Here is a 14593-nt window from a genome sequence, read left to right as displayed (position 1 = left end):
ATTTCTTCAAAATATCATGTAGAAATAATATGAAAATTTTCCGGAATTTAAGATCAATCTCCCTTCAATTGTGCTCCCCCTGCAAGGTGATGTTTGTATGAAAAATTGTGTTTTTACAAAAATGTACCCTTGACTTAATAAACATGTTTGATAATGTAATAATAACCTTTGGTGTTTTTTTTTGTAGAAACGTTAGGATTTTAGGTAGTAAGAAAAATTGGGAAACGATAATTTATCATTCATTTCTCTAATTCTTTATTCTTAAGCTTTGCAAAAGTTTTGTTTAATTAGAAAAAAAGTGGAGAACTAAAAATATCAGATATCAGTCCTATTTTATTTGTACGTTTCTTTAAAAGCATTTATTTTTTATTTATTAACCCTTACAGATCGGGGGGGGGGCTCCAAGAGCCCCCCCCTCTAGTTTTTTCAATCTCATTTTTTTTGTAGGTAAGATGGAGTGCTGTGACTTCATGACTTTTTAAGTTTAGTAATTATACGTCGGCAAGAGTTGATTTTATTAGGATATCTGGTCTGTGTCGGTCGTGGTGTCCGGTCAAAGTCGGTTGGGTAGCACCAAAATTAGAAAAAAATTCTAAAAAAATCTTAATTTCTACATTATGACTTTTGTGTATAAGGAGAAACCTAAAATTTTTTTGGTGAATACTTAGATATCAATGACCTTCTGAGAAAAAATGTGTTATGACCGTTTGACCGCTCCCTGACCGACTTTATGACCGATTTTTGTCCGGCTTTTACTACAGACATATATCATGAATATCGTGGCTTCTATTACAGCTAGAGTCCTATAATTTTTTTTGGTAAATCCTTGAGCAACATCAAACAGATAAAAATATTAATCGGCGCTGCCAACCGCCGTTTTACCGCCGTAACCGCCGAAAATGGCGGTTTCCGTTATTTGCCGTTTTTTGGCGATGATCAGAAAAAGTAATTTTTTTGTTATGAAAAATAAAAGTTCGTCCTAAAATTTGGTCATCCTAGCTGCAAAATTGGCCGCTCTACAGCTGTTTTAAAATTTAGCGGCTGGCCGCTAAAAAGCGGCTAAGGAGCGGCCTGGCTGCTATGACTAGAAAAAGTAATTTTCTCTAAAAATACACATGAACCACCAGAAAAAAATTTTACGTCTTTATCTGTAACAGGAGCCGAGATATAGGGGGGGGCTCTTGGAGCCCCCCCCCCCGATCTATTAAGGTGGGAATTGGGGCCCGAGCTGTAAGGGTTAACTAAGGGTAAAATGTAGCAATGAAGCTTGCTACGCTAAAAGCAAAAGGTAAACTACCATGTTTTGTTTGGCTAAATGCGTAAAAAAAAACTTATCGATCAGTCTTTAAATTTATTTGAATGAAAAAAATTTCTTAAACTTATTAGGTATGCACATTGTGTTTAAGAAAATTGAAATACAATTAATTTTTCTAATAAACAAAAACAAACAAACAAAAACTTTGCAAAAGATAGAACTTAGACTTTCCTTTTGAAGATGTGAAATAATGTAATTCAGTTTTGCACTAAAATGGCTTAAGGCTTTTTCCTGTTTGTTGCAAAAATGGCAGCAATATATGTGTATACGCTGGCACTCGAGGATTTTTATCTGTTAGGAGTACAGAAACCGGATATCTTAATTATCAAGATGTTGAAAAACCTAAAAATATTTATAGAATTGTCAAACTTTTTTAAAACCAAAGAAATCTCTTTAATCCGGACAAATTTAAAGAAACAAAATTAAAGCGATATTTTTTTTGTGAGGTTTGGTTTCTGTATCCCAACATGACAAAATCCGTGGATCCCATAGTTTGTATGTGTACAAACTAGTATAAACATAGATTTATCTTTTTTTTCTTCTGAATATTATGCCTCTGTATTATGTTAATAGTAAAAGTTGTAGATTGTTTTATGTAACAATGTTTTCATTTTGTGCAGTATGTTTCTTGTACTGATGCTCAATAAATAAAATTTGCTACCTATAGTATTAAAAGAGAACATTCTACAAGTGAAAAAAAAATGCCTTTAACTTTTTTTTTATTAAGAACAGTTTACTTGTTGGTAAAAATTAGAATTAATACGCAGAAAAACAATTCAGCAATATTTATTCGCTATGGCAAAGTAGTTCTTCATTGGATACAAAATATGTACTTTTGTAATATGTAGGGTTGGCAATCCGGATCCAGAATCCGCCCAATTTTTGGCCAATTTTGAAATCGGAATCCGTTTTTTAATAGCGGATTCCGGATTCTTATTTGGTAGGCTAAAATTAGCGTCTTGAGTTTTTTCTTTCAACTCCTCCTCTTTGAAGGCAAAGATTTTCATCATTATATATATAGGTAATATGTATTAAAATCTGGTTCGATTCTCGGAAGTGAATTATAGAGAACACCAAGAACATTGATTTTTAGGACATATGTAGCACTTAGTTTTAAAAAAAAATTTAAAATCCTTTTAAAATATTGCTAGAATCCGGAATCCGAATCCGGAATCCGCCAAAAATAATCCGGAATCCGCCACTTTTTTTGACGGATTCTTTAAGAATCCGGAATCCGAATTCGGCCCAAAAATTCGACGGATTGCCATCACTAGTAATTTGTAAACTAAAAGTACATTTATCAAGGTTTTAAAATTCTGGGCTGCACTGCTGCCAATCAACTTTTTATGTCCCGCGGTTATGTTTTTCTTTTCCCTTGTTATGTTCTCCTAAACCATTGAAGATAATTTAATAGGTTTGCAGTAAACGTAAAGTATGAAAACACAACAGTTTCTACAAACATTCCTTTTAACTAATATTAGCGCATTTTTTAGTTCTTTTACTTTTTATACTTTTGATTGGATTAGATAATCATATCTTAGAATGCCTTTCAAGCCAATTAATATCCAGTGGATTAGAACCGGTTCTCGGCCATAATGAATAATCATGTACAGCATCGTATTAGACAATTTTCCACGAATATAATAAAAAAATCATAAAATCTAAACCAGTTTTGTTGGCACGGGACTTCGGCCCCTCGGGGCAAACAAAACAGGTTTCAATCTTTTTTTTATATTTGATATCCACGGAAAGCTGTCTTATAATACAATGCGATAAATAACTATTTTAAAACTATAGTTAGTAACTGAAATAAGTAGTACATATATCAAATAAAGTTCTTACATGAGACTAGTAAATTATTTAAAATCTGAATGCATGATTTCAAATACTGGTAAATCTGTTAAAAATTAAGTATAATAACTGTTGACTTTCTTTATAATATCAAAGTAAATAATGCCCATAAAATTTTAAGTTTATAGCCAAAACAACAAAGAAAACTTGTGATCTTTTTATTCCATGGCAATTAAAAATATTAAGCTCTGCATGTTAAATTAAAGAAATATTTAAACTTTTATGGTTGTTTAATAATAAAGGCAAAAAAAAAATATAAGCTTTGTTAAGCATCTAATAAATTACTAAAATCTAACTTTTTTTGATTACAAAATAGATTAAAAAATCAACTAACAAAAAATGCATCATTTTACATAAAATGCTTAGAGAACTAAATCCACAATGTGGCTTACATGAAAAGGTTTCACTGTGGAATTTCAGCATAATTAGCTACCTATTTAATAGAATACAAAGAGGAATTTTTATGATTGGGATTTGGAGAGTTTAACCATAGAATTGAATTGTTGAAAAAAATAGAACTTTTACGCCTGCAAACCTGCCGGTTGCTACTAGAATTGAATTGTTGAGAAGAAAAAAATTGCGGCTGCAAACCAGTGGCTACTAGAATTGAATTGTTGAGAAAAAAAAAGAACTTTTACGGCTGCAAACCGGTGGCTACACTAGTACACATTCACAACCTACGTTCAAAGTCACTCAATAAGCCTAACAAAAATAAACAAGATAAAAAAGCACTTCCGCACTCTTCCTGTGTTCAAAATTTTTTCGGCTCCTAAAAGATTATTTGTAGTCCTTAATAAGATATTTCTAATGATATTCGGCAAGCAGTTTGGTCGCTAGCAGAACAATTTTGGTGAAAAAACTTTTTTTTTACTTGATTCAAATATATCTATTTTGACTTAAAATATAAAATCCACTTAAATAGCCAAGGACTTTTTCATACTTAAAACAATTAACATTATATTAAAAAGATTTGCGTTAAAAATCTTTTTACTCTATTAATGGATAGGTAGGTACTCTATTTTTTAATCACTTTTTTTGATATATACAGTAAGATATATAAGTTGGAAAGAATTTTTATGTTAGAGGGATATTTGAAACCTACATCAAATTTTAAGGATTTTTTTTTATAAAATTCGTATTTTGTATAATTCTTTATTATAATTCTTAAAATTTGATGCAGATTTTAAATCTCCCTCTAACATTAAAATTCTTTCCAACTTATATGTCTTAATATACATATAATATCACAAGTACAATAAGGCACATAGTATATTAAGGTTGCTTGTTAACATCATTACAAATAAAGCTCTAGAATATGAATGTTTTGTTTTTAATCTAAAAACTAATTTTGCTTGGTTTCAACGAATTTTAAGTTTGTCCAAAAAAAATTAATATGAAAATAAAAATAATATTCAAATAAACGGATTTTTTATCACTTTTAGAAGTTTTTAAATAAAAGAAAAATTGCTTTAAAAATTCAAAATTTAGATGCGACTTTTAGAGCTTAATAACAAAAAAAAGTAATTTTTATATTATTTTTAATTTTCTATCATATGCATTGTTGTTTTTATACATAGCACGATCTTATGGAAGACTTTTATGGGGTAAAATATACAAAGAAGAATACAAAATTTTATCGAATAAATCGTGAAATGAATAACAAAGAGATAGCAATTACTATCTTTCGTTAATTTGAGGTTCAAAGCTTTAACAAAAAATATTAACGATAATATATAACTAATGTGTTATAAAAAAGATTATTTGAAAAAATGTTGTTTTATATCACCCAGGCGTGGAAAGGAAGGTCCCAAGTAGCAAGGAAGTACTTGCTATACTGGCATGATACTTGATGTTATGTCTGCCAGGCAGGAGGAGGAGGAAGGTACCAAGTAGCAAGGAAGTACTTGCTATACTGGCATGATACTTGATGTTATGTCTGCCAGACAGGAGGAGGAAGGTACCAAGTAGCAAGAAAGTACTTGCTATACTGGCATGATACTTGATGTTATGTCTGCCAGGCAGGAGGAGGAGGAAGGTACCAAGTAGCAAGGAAGTACTTGCTATACTGGCAGGATACTTGATGTTAAGTCTGCCAGGCAGGAAGAGGAAGGTCCCAAGTAGCAAGGAAGTACTTGCTATACTAGCATGATACTTGATGTTATGTCTTCCAGACAAGAGGAGGAAGGTACCAAGTAGCAAGAAAGTACTTGCTATACTGGCATGATACTTGATGTTATGTCTGCCAGGCAGGAGAAGGAAGGTCCAAAGTAGCAGGAAGTACTTGCTATACTGGCATGATACTTGATGTTATGTCTGCCAGGCAGGAGAAGGAGGGTCCAAAGTAGCAAGAAAGTACTTGCTATACTGGCATGATACTTGATGTTATGTCTACCAGGCAGGAGGAGGAAGGTCCAAAGTAGCAAGAAAGTACTTGCTATACTGGCAGGATACTTGATGTTATGTCTGCCAGGCAGGAGAAGGTAGGTCCCAAGTAGCAAGAAAGTACTTGCTATACTGGCATGATACTTGATGTTATGTCTGCCAGGCAGGAGGAGGAGGAAGGTACCAAGTAGCAAGAAAGTACTTGCTATACTGGCAGGATACATGATGTTATGTCTGCCAGGCAGGAGAAGGAAGGTCCCAAGTAGCAAGGAAGTACTTGCTATACTGGCAAGATACTTGATGTTATGTCTGCCATGTAGGAGGAGGAAGGTCCCAAGTAGCAAGGAAGTACTTGCTATAGTGGCAGGATACTTGATGTTATGTCTGCCAGCCAGGAGGAGGTAGGTCCTAAGTAGCAAGGAAGTACTTGCTATACTGGCAGGATACTTGATGTTATGTCTGCCATGTAGGAGGAGGAAGGTCCCAAGTAGCAAGGATGTACTTCCTATTCGTAGCAGGATCTTTGATGATCTTTTGCGATTTCCTCAAACTAAATTAAATAAGTTTTATTGGGGAAAGCAATGTTAAATTCAATGAAAAGCAAATCAAGGATACAATACTTTTTTGAAAATATTTCAAGCTAATCCTAATCTACCCGGTTATGTTAGGAATTCAATATAAAATATGTAAAATTTTATTTCTTTTTATTAATGTTTCATCAATAAAAGACGATATTAAATTTTAATCAAATAGCCAATCAATGACCACTATGAAGCTGTCCTAAATACCTATTAAATTAACAAAGGTGTTTTACACAAATCTTAATTAATTTTTAAATTCTTACAACAGTTAAAATTACCTTGGATAAACCATACCAGTCCTCTTCCTGGGATCCTGCAGCTTGGCAGTGGCATGGAGTGGCACCATCACCACACCTCTATCAACCCTACGGGGGTCTCTGGTCGAGGCTACTAGTGAGTGGTTCACATAGAAGCTCAGCTTGGGACACATATTGGTCTTGTTATCCCGTTTATTGGGTGGTAGGAACCGGTTTTGTTTAAAGCCCAAGGTCTGATGCCTGTCACTGACTCCACATAGTCCTAAATAAGTATTATTAGACGTGCGCAGGTATTATTTAACTGAAGTCTGGTCGTATGTGTAATGTTTATCTTGGTAACTTACTTGTGTTACTCTTTAGTTGGTGAATTGGGTTTAATCATGTAACGTCACTTTATAGTACTAAAAGCAACAATTTATGCAAACCATTGGCATAGTGGCATTTTTTAAATTCTTGATATAAAAATTCGTAACATTAGTACTAAGTAGTCACGTTCATGTTTTGTTACGTAAATTAAATATATTTTTTTCGTTTATTTAAAGTACATTTAATTCCTTTTAAGTGGCCAAGCTACTCTTTCTCTAACCTACTTCTTTGTGATAAAAAGATCTTTTAAACGGTTGGATCAATTTTGTTGGGATTTTATCGGAAGCTACATTTATTCTAGAAAGGTATTTCCCCAAGTCTTTGGTTGTAGGGGCAAAATTCCTAGTTTCAAAAAGCAGATATATAGTATAGATGTATATACAGACAACTACCTCCCTTCATTTTCAAAAACCTCCTTTGTCTGCTTCTAAATTATTTTCTGCTACTTTGCTGTATTAATATAAGCGACACCATTTTGGTTGATTTTCAATTACCCAATAGGATGGTTGCAGAAGACGGTTGCAATGGGGAGATACAGTTATTTAACCCTTTCTCCCTCTAGTGTTTTACTCTAATTTTCAAAATATAGATTTTTTTCAATCTCTGAACCCTGCATTGTGTACTTTAATTAGGGAAGCTTGATGGTGTTCTTGTAATGGTTCTTAAACAGGAGCAGCACCAGCGACGACCAACCACGTTTACCACCCCAAAATTAAAAAAATATACTAGATTTTACCCACACCATTATAATTTAGCCCCAAACCTTTGTCACAGTCATTACTATAAGTTTTTGGGAAAAGTAATACCCTTCTCCAAAAAAAAACCAGAATCTATGAACCCCCCCCCCCCCACAAAAAATCTTTTTAAAGCCCATAGTTTTTAAAATCAAGTAAGTTTTTGACATTTCGAACTCCGAAAGTATAAACTCAATTTCGCATGACATTTGTTATATTATCATATGTATAGCAATGTATTGTTCTCTATTAATGAAACAATTGTTAATTACGCTACTCATGGATAAATTCATACTTTTTTCCTTATCTTTATTTAAAATCATAATAATATCGTACTAGACAAATATGAAGCCAATCAACCATACCTAAATCTTATTTTAAAATTCCAACAATTGAAAATTTTCAAATATAAAATAAAATAATTATAGGTACTCTGTTTTATAACATAAAATTTTAAAACTTAACACTTTTTAAACTTTGCAAGAAATGTACTATTCATGTTCCATACTTACTTTCTTTTTATTTATATAACTATGTACCTAATAACGCAAGTACTAAGGATAAACCTGAGTTAGGTTAATGAATCAAGTAAAAAAAAACATTAAAGAAATTACAGAAGTTTTAAAGTTATTATAGGATTTTATGAGGTCTAACTTTACGCTTTGAAAGGAAAAGCGTTTAGAAAAAAAATCTAAGATAATTTTTTCAAAAAGCGATAAAAAGCAATTTTTTAACGGCATAAAATAAGATTTTAATATCTATTACAATTGAGCTTAATAGGTATCTATTACTTGTTTATAAAGGGGGGGGGGGGGGGCGGGGTTCTGACACATTTGCGTAAACCTGGTATATAGGCTTTATCTTTGGACTGAGAGGATAGGTTATTAAAGATAAAATCATTCTTATATGATGAATTTTCCCAAGTTATAAGATTTTTTGAATAGGCCTACAGGTTCCGGAGCTCGGGGCCTCCAGGTGCTCTCTGTAGAGGTAAAAAATAAAAATCAATTTTTTTTGAGAGTTAGAGGTCAACTTATAAAACAAAATATGCATCTTTTTGAATGTTATTTACATATTTGAAGAAAAAACATACATATTTTGTTTCATAAGCTGACATCTATGATCTAACTCTTAAAAAAAAATTTATTTTTAATTTTTACCTGTACAGAGACCACATGGAGGTCTGGAGCTCCGGAACCTGGAGGCCTATCCAAAAAATCTTAAAACTTGGGAAAATTCTTCATATAAGAATGATTTTATCTTTAATAAGCTATCCTCTCAGTCCAAAGATAAAGCCTATATACTAGGTTTACGCAAATGTGTCAGAACTCCCCACCCCCCTTGTTAGCTCTTAAAGATGTTTCTAAAATACAAATTTACGTGTGGCTTCACCACAAGCAGGATAATTAAAATATTTCACTAACCTTTACCACATTTCTGTGAGATGGCGAGCTTGGGACAGGTTTGTACATGCTCCCCGTTCCAGGGACAATGCTGGAACCTGCAGGACTCGGGATCAGCCTCCTCCAAAACGTCAATGCCACCTTCACCTTCGTCTAATTCAGTAGCAGCCTCGATATCAAGACCTTCTCCAGAACTTCGGATTTCTGTTTTAAAAATATATTGATGCAAAGCCTTTTTTATAATAAATAAGTTAGATAGTATTTTCTTACATTTTACATAGAGCATATATTGGAAACAGTGGTGACATTCATAATCGATACAGGAATCATAATGCAAGATTTGAAATAGATCAGACCTTTATACATCGTGAGAGAGATTTACATTTAAAACTAATTAAATTCTCTTGAAGATTGACAACTGTAAATATTTACTATTTTGCAAATGCTTTAAAAATTTTGGCTTAAAAATCATTTTTGTTATCAATATACTTTTCCTTGTCTAGGTTGGTGCTTCGTCGAACTTGAAGACACAGCTTCGTCGTTTTGACCGCGGTCATACGCTGGTGGTCCAGCCGTAGCTACCAAGCGGTCATACGCTCGTGGTGCAGCTTTTCCATGATCATAGCGGTAATCACGAACATCCGAAGCTACATGATTGTGGTCATCAGTAAATAATTCCTCGCGACTTTTGCGCAACTCAGATATGCGGCGTTCATCCGGGTTGGGTAGAGATTTATTGCGTGGATCATGCCGTGAGATTATTGGTTGTCTGGGTTCTTTATCTGTATGCTTTGCTTGGTAGTTAGAATTACTTGTGTCATCCCAGGACTGACTGCGTTCATAATTAAAAATTTGACTTTTGTCCTCCCATCTGTGCGATGTAGGATAATCTCGATTATGCGAAGAATGAGAAGTTGTCTCATAGCGGTCGTAAGAATGAGGCATACTTTGGCCGTACAAAACTTGCTGGTTACTTTCATGGTAGCTATCTGCACTCCCGCCAGAATTTTCCTTTTTCATATGGTCAGGAAGTTTGATCCGGATGGGCTTAAAACCGAGGGGATCAGGCGAGCTTGGGGGCATCATACCCACCAGGAAGGGAATGTTTTCCTGTGTTGGGGTTGGTTCTGACAACCTGCGTCCCCTGTTCTGACATGGCAGTGGTTTGCCAAATAGAGGCGAATCTTGTTCCTGGTGGTGCTGTAAGTTAGATTGACCCTGCCGCTGCAGGTTAGGTTGACCTGGCTGCTGGTGCTGCTGTGGCTGTAAGGGAACTTTTTTATTAACATTCTGAGTTATAAAAATGTTGTTATTTTTTTGCTTTGACATAGTTTTAATGAAGGTTTCTCTTATTGTCAAAGACTTATAACCAAACCTACGAAGCTTTTAAAATTTTGTCGTAAAGAAGTATAGAAAAGAAATGGTGCTATCCCTCAAGATGCCTGTCAAGCACTGAAAACCTCCTATCCTTATTTGAAAACATGGGATGGAGGTCGTTTTTTCCTGTGTTTAACAAGATATATTAAGAGAAAATGCCAAAACAATGTTCAAATGTCTAAAATACTTAAGGGAAATAAGAAATCAAAATAACAAACAATTTCCTCTATGAGCTGTTGCATGTCATCCTCCCAGTTAGAGCTGCTAGCCGTGCTGACCTGGCTATGGTTGGTCACCTGGCTGCTCTCAGACTCTTGCGTAGTATTTTCATACGTCTGAACCATGTCGTCATACACATTGAAGCTGTTCTCTCTATAAATAGAACTTGATCTTGTTATATCTGTATAACTAGGACCGTCAAGGGTTGGAACAATGACTCCTGGAGGCAGATGGAAGACTGGAGCAGGCAGAGCATCAATACTTGGAGGTGGCACAGCATCAATACCTGGAGGTGGCACAGCATCATTACCTGGTACAGGATAGGGTAAAAATATTTGTTTCTGTACCATATCCTTTTCTTGTTTTATAAATAACGCTGCTGCTTGTTGTGATGGCCTAGCTTCATCGTTACCTACATCCTGAAAATATAATAAACAATTATAAAAACATTTTTTACTCAATTTGCCTTAGTTACATCTTTTAGATATAGATTTTGACGGAAGTAAGTCTGATAAAGAAATAAACTCGTTCTGTTATTAGCTAGTTAACAATCTAATTGGAGAAGGTTATCTTTTAGGGGGGAGGAGTGGGGGGAGGAGTTTCTTATTTTATTTTATCTCTGTATCTTTGCTAATTATAGAGAATATTTGCAACTAAATACTACACTTCACTTGATCGTTTTAAAATATGAAGTTCATATAAAAACAGTAAAATATTCAGGGAAATAAAGGGATATGACAATGACGGATAATTTGATGTATATCCCCAATGATGATACACAAAATTATCCCCTCTATAGTTTACAATTAGTGGTTGAAATGTTTGGACACCCCAAATTCTATTAAAGTCCCCAAAAATGTTCAGTCAACGAATAAGAAAACAATATGATAAAAACTTTAGGAACTAGTTTCATAAACAGCCCAATCTCCCCTCCCTCCATGTAAATATTTGTTTCTACATTTTGTAATTTTATAGACATGACGTAAAAAAATGTATATGCAAAACTTTAAAATATTTAAAGTTTGCACTTCTTAGTTATTTAAAATATCTAACTAAAAATATTGTAAAATATGCTTAATTTATTCATTTTTCTTTCATCATATATTCTTATCTTACAAAGTTTAATAGCTTTGTAGAAATAGTTCAGAATAAAACAATATGTAAGATTTTCATAATATAACTTTTATGAGTTAATTAATATTTTTAAACCTCTTATTATTATGGACAGCTTTCAACAGATAGTAAAAATGAAAAATTATAGGATTAAAACCAGTTTTGTTAGCCCCGAGGCCAGTACTACTAGATGAGTGGGACAAGAAAATTAAGGACTAAGCGATGTAAAGCCCAATGATAATAACAAAAATATTACTTTACTAAAATTAAGAGATCGTTTTTGTAATACTTTGTGTACCAGAGTTATTTTATTTACCAATGTGAAATATAAATATTAGATACCTATTACTTCATATATGCCAAAAATCAGATGAAAAATTCAAGTTTTGTCCTACACAAATTAAAAGTTAACCTAAAATAAGCACTGAAGTGACGGACTTACTAATATACCTTAATTATAGAGTGGCTTCACTTCTAAAAATCACATTGTACATTAGAAATTTTAGATTAAGGGATTGGTTGTCTGAAAGGTGTTGATTTACCTAATATCCCGGATAGAGACAGGAGCGAAAATAATGATTAATGATAAAAGTCTTAGGTCTATATGTTGGAATATTGTAGATGCATTTCTAGAACCTGGTTTAGTTTTAATTAAGGATCAAGTTTCTAGTTCTCTTCACATATTACATATCACAAAAAGACATCATTTAAGTACAATAATGTTTTCATTCATTTCATAGATGATGGGACCTTTTTTGGTTGAGTCAGAATTTTTTTAAATGTTTAATAATATTGTTAAAAATAGTGTCGGGGAGAAAAAAAAGCCTAAAACCACCCAAGGATCTTTTTAATAGAGCACAGAACTCAATTTGTTCCAACCCTTTGATTGCACGACATTTGTCTTAAATCCTAACTGTGCATGGAATGATTTGTGCTATTTATAGGCCAAGGCATCCCCCCCCCCTTTTACTATTATTGTGACGTGCCAGAAATAGCAGACATAGGTACCATTTTTATCGTTTCTAGTATGACGCAGTGTGGACCAGACTCAAAACGTACACCTCCCCGACAACAAGCTGGCACGCTATCATTTACGCTAATGCCTAAGTAAAAAGAACATTCTACCTTATTAGCATAAATATGCTCGATGGATTCTTTATCCAAAAAACAGCGCCCTTTAGTTTTCTGTTTCTGTATGTGGATCTCCAGATCCCGGCTACTGGCAAACCTGAAAAAAAAATTATTAAAAAAAAAATAAAATCTTAAGTTATTTTAGTGTTTCTATATCTTAGGTATCTTCTTTCTTTTACTAAATTGGTCATTGTAAATAGGTAAACAAAATATGCACTCTGTGTGGGTCAAATATAATTCTCCACTAGGGATAGGTGATAAACTGTGGTGCCCTGTGGAGGTAAGTAGAATCACAGTTAAATATTAATTATACAAGCATTATATGAATGGTATTTATAAATTAATCTTAGTTTGCATAATCTAAGCTTGCATGCGCAAGGTCTACATGACCATTTCCCTTTAATTCATTGATTAAAGAATTATACAGTGGGCGATAGTTTGAAGTACAACAAATCACCATTGATGATACAAAAATACCAACTTCAGTCGATTAAGATTATTGGTTCAAAAGTTTGGACACCAACCAATCAAGATTTAATCAAAGTATCCAAAGTTTTTAACCCGTGTTTACAAAACATTAGGTACAAGTATAATTTCCAGTGGAATGTCCCATCCCTATCTGCTTATACCTGACATGACAGCCCCTACACCAGGAAATTCTGACCTCCTCCTCCTGTCCAGGCTCACAACACTTAAAATAAAAAAAAAATTAAAAGGGGGACAAAATCCAGAGAATGAAACTCCAAAATTAATTATTGGGACAAACAATGAAACATTTACACTTATGAAGGACTGTTAATGGAATAGTCTTGAAAAGTTTTAAATCAATAGGACAAGTAAATAATAAATATATAATGTTTAAGGGGGTTTTAAAAAAGAAAATCAAATTTTACCCCACTGTGTCTGAGTAACACAAACAAATGTGCAATTTGTGATCTTTAAAGTTTCCACTTTATAAAAAGAATTGCTAGCATAAAATACAAGAATAATATTTAAAATTAGTATTTCTTACAGCAATTATGTACAATAAATATAATAAGCTGTATACCTATAGATTTCAATGTTAATATGAAAAAAAAACAAGACCAAAAACGGCCATAACTTTGAGAGCGCTCTAATAACTTTGTTTCGAAGAGCCCTCTAATAGCCTTACGTGTGTAACGCATTACAGACAGACAGATTCCTAGTTTAAGTTTCAATGCATTTTGTTGAACATAGCCTTTTAGAATTATGTAATACCAACAACTAGCACCTTCACATTTGACATCAGAAGCTTGACTTTACCAAACATTTAGTTGTATTTAAATCAAGTGATTTTTAAATATCCATAAATACCATGAAACTATTTATTTAAATTTTATGAATCATTAAATTATATAAAAACCAATACAAAAATGCGTCAATAAAGTTATTAAAACAAAAATCTATCAATTTAAATAAAATTAAAATTTTGGACTGAAATAAATTCTTTTGAATTTTTATATCTATCAAAAGATTTGCGTAAGAAGTTTTATTTGTTCATAAATAAAAGAGAAGCAAGCGCTTTATCATTTTAAAATTGCGCATTTATTTTTATTTGACACACTATTGATATGCAATTTAAAGTGACTATAATTAGCTTTAATCATATCGACATATCTATCGATAGTGATGATAACTTCATACTTCTGTTGTCATAAAAACGACGGGGTAGGATTAAGATAATAAAAATATTAAATTATAACACGCTAAACTTTATAGCTAACAGAAACAGATCCTTTAATTGATCGATTTTTTTAAAAGAAGTTTTTCTTCTGTCTCCTAAATAAAATGAAATTCGTTGTATCTTTCCCAAAACTCTTTATTTTTAATTAGACACCTAACA

The 14593-nt window shown here is 32.9% G+C and overlaps 2 protein-coding genes across 12 annotated transcripts in view; both read right to left on the bottom strand.

Annotated features, from left to right (window-relative positions):
- Window positions 1-1237: 1237 nt before the first annotated feature.
- LOC145316842 (uncharacterized) lies at window positions 1238-10233 on the bottom strand. Of its 11 annotated transcripts, XM_080157602.1 has the most exons (7): window positions 9386-10233; window positions 8911-9095; window positions 6408-6648; window positions 4158-6098; window positions 2818-3599; window positions 1783-1856; window positions 1238-1606 (listed from the first exon to the last, which is right to left on the bottom strand). In XM_080157602.1, exons 1-4 carry the CDS (start codon window positions 10216-10218, stop codon window positions 6002-6004), a joined length of 1356 nt encoding a protein of 451 aa, XP_080013728.1. In that variant the 5' UTR covers window positions 10219-10233; the 3' UTR covers window positions 1238-1606; window positions 1783-1856; window positions 2818-3599; window positions 4158-6001. The 11 variants fall into 11 exon arrangements, with proteins under 11 accessions (XP_080013728.1, XP_080013726.1, XP_080013727.1 ...); XM_080157600.1 differs by having other exon boundaries at window positions 1783-3599; XM_080157601.1 differs by having other exon boundaries at window positions 1238-1591; window positions 1783-3599.
- A 188-nt stretch (window positions 10234-10421) lies between these two features.
- The window catches only part of LOC145316841 (uncharacterized), a 29902-nt gene continuing 25730 nt past the window's right edge, over window positions 10422-14593 (bottom strand). The window contains exons 10-12 of the mRNA XM_080157590.1: window positions 13359-13420; window positions 12724-12826; window positions 10422-10904 (exon numbers count right to left, since the gene is read on the bottom strand). Coding sequence (XP_080013716.1) covers window positions 10437-10904; window positions 12724-12826; window positions 13359-13420 — 633 coding nt within the window. The 3' untranslated portion in view covers window positions 10422-10436. The remainder of the gene's footprint in view (window positions 10905-12723; window positions 12827-13358; window positions 13421-14593) is intronic.

The sequence above is a fragment of the Acartia tonsa genome, chromosome 4 (assembly GCF_053477335.1).
Source record: "Acartia tonsa isolate MP-2025a chromosome 4, ASM5347733v1, whole genome shotgun sequence".
NCBI lineage: Eukaryota > Metazoa > Arthropoda > Copepoda > Calanoida > Acartiidae > Acartia > Acartia tonsa.
This window is presented reverse-complemented; position numbering and strand designations above follow the sequence as displayed.

Excerpts from the sequence above, each read along its gene's own strand:
- LOC145316842 (XM_080157591.1), bottom strand. The coding sequence starts at position 10,218 with ATGTCAAAGCAAAAAAATAACAACATTTTTATAACTCAGAATGTTAAT. Across the intron at positions 9,096-9,385 it reads ACGAAGCACCAACCTAGACA|AGAAATCCGAAGTTCTGGAG; the intron begins AGGAAAAGTATA and ends TATTTTTAAAAC. Across the intron at positions 6,099-6,407 it reads ACTGGTATGGTTTATCCAAG|TTTGAGGAAATCGCAAAAGA; the intron begins GTAATTTTAACT and ends TATTTAATTTAG.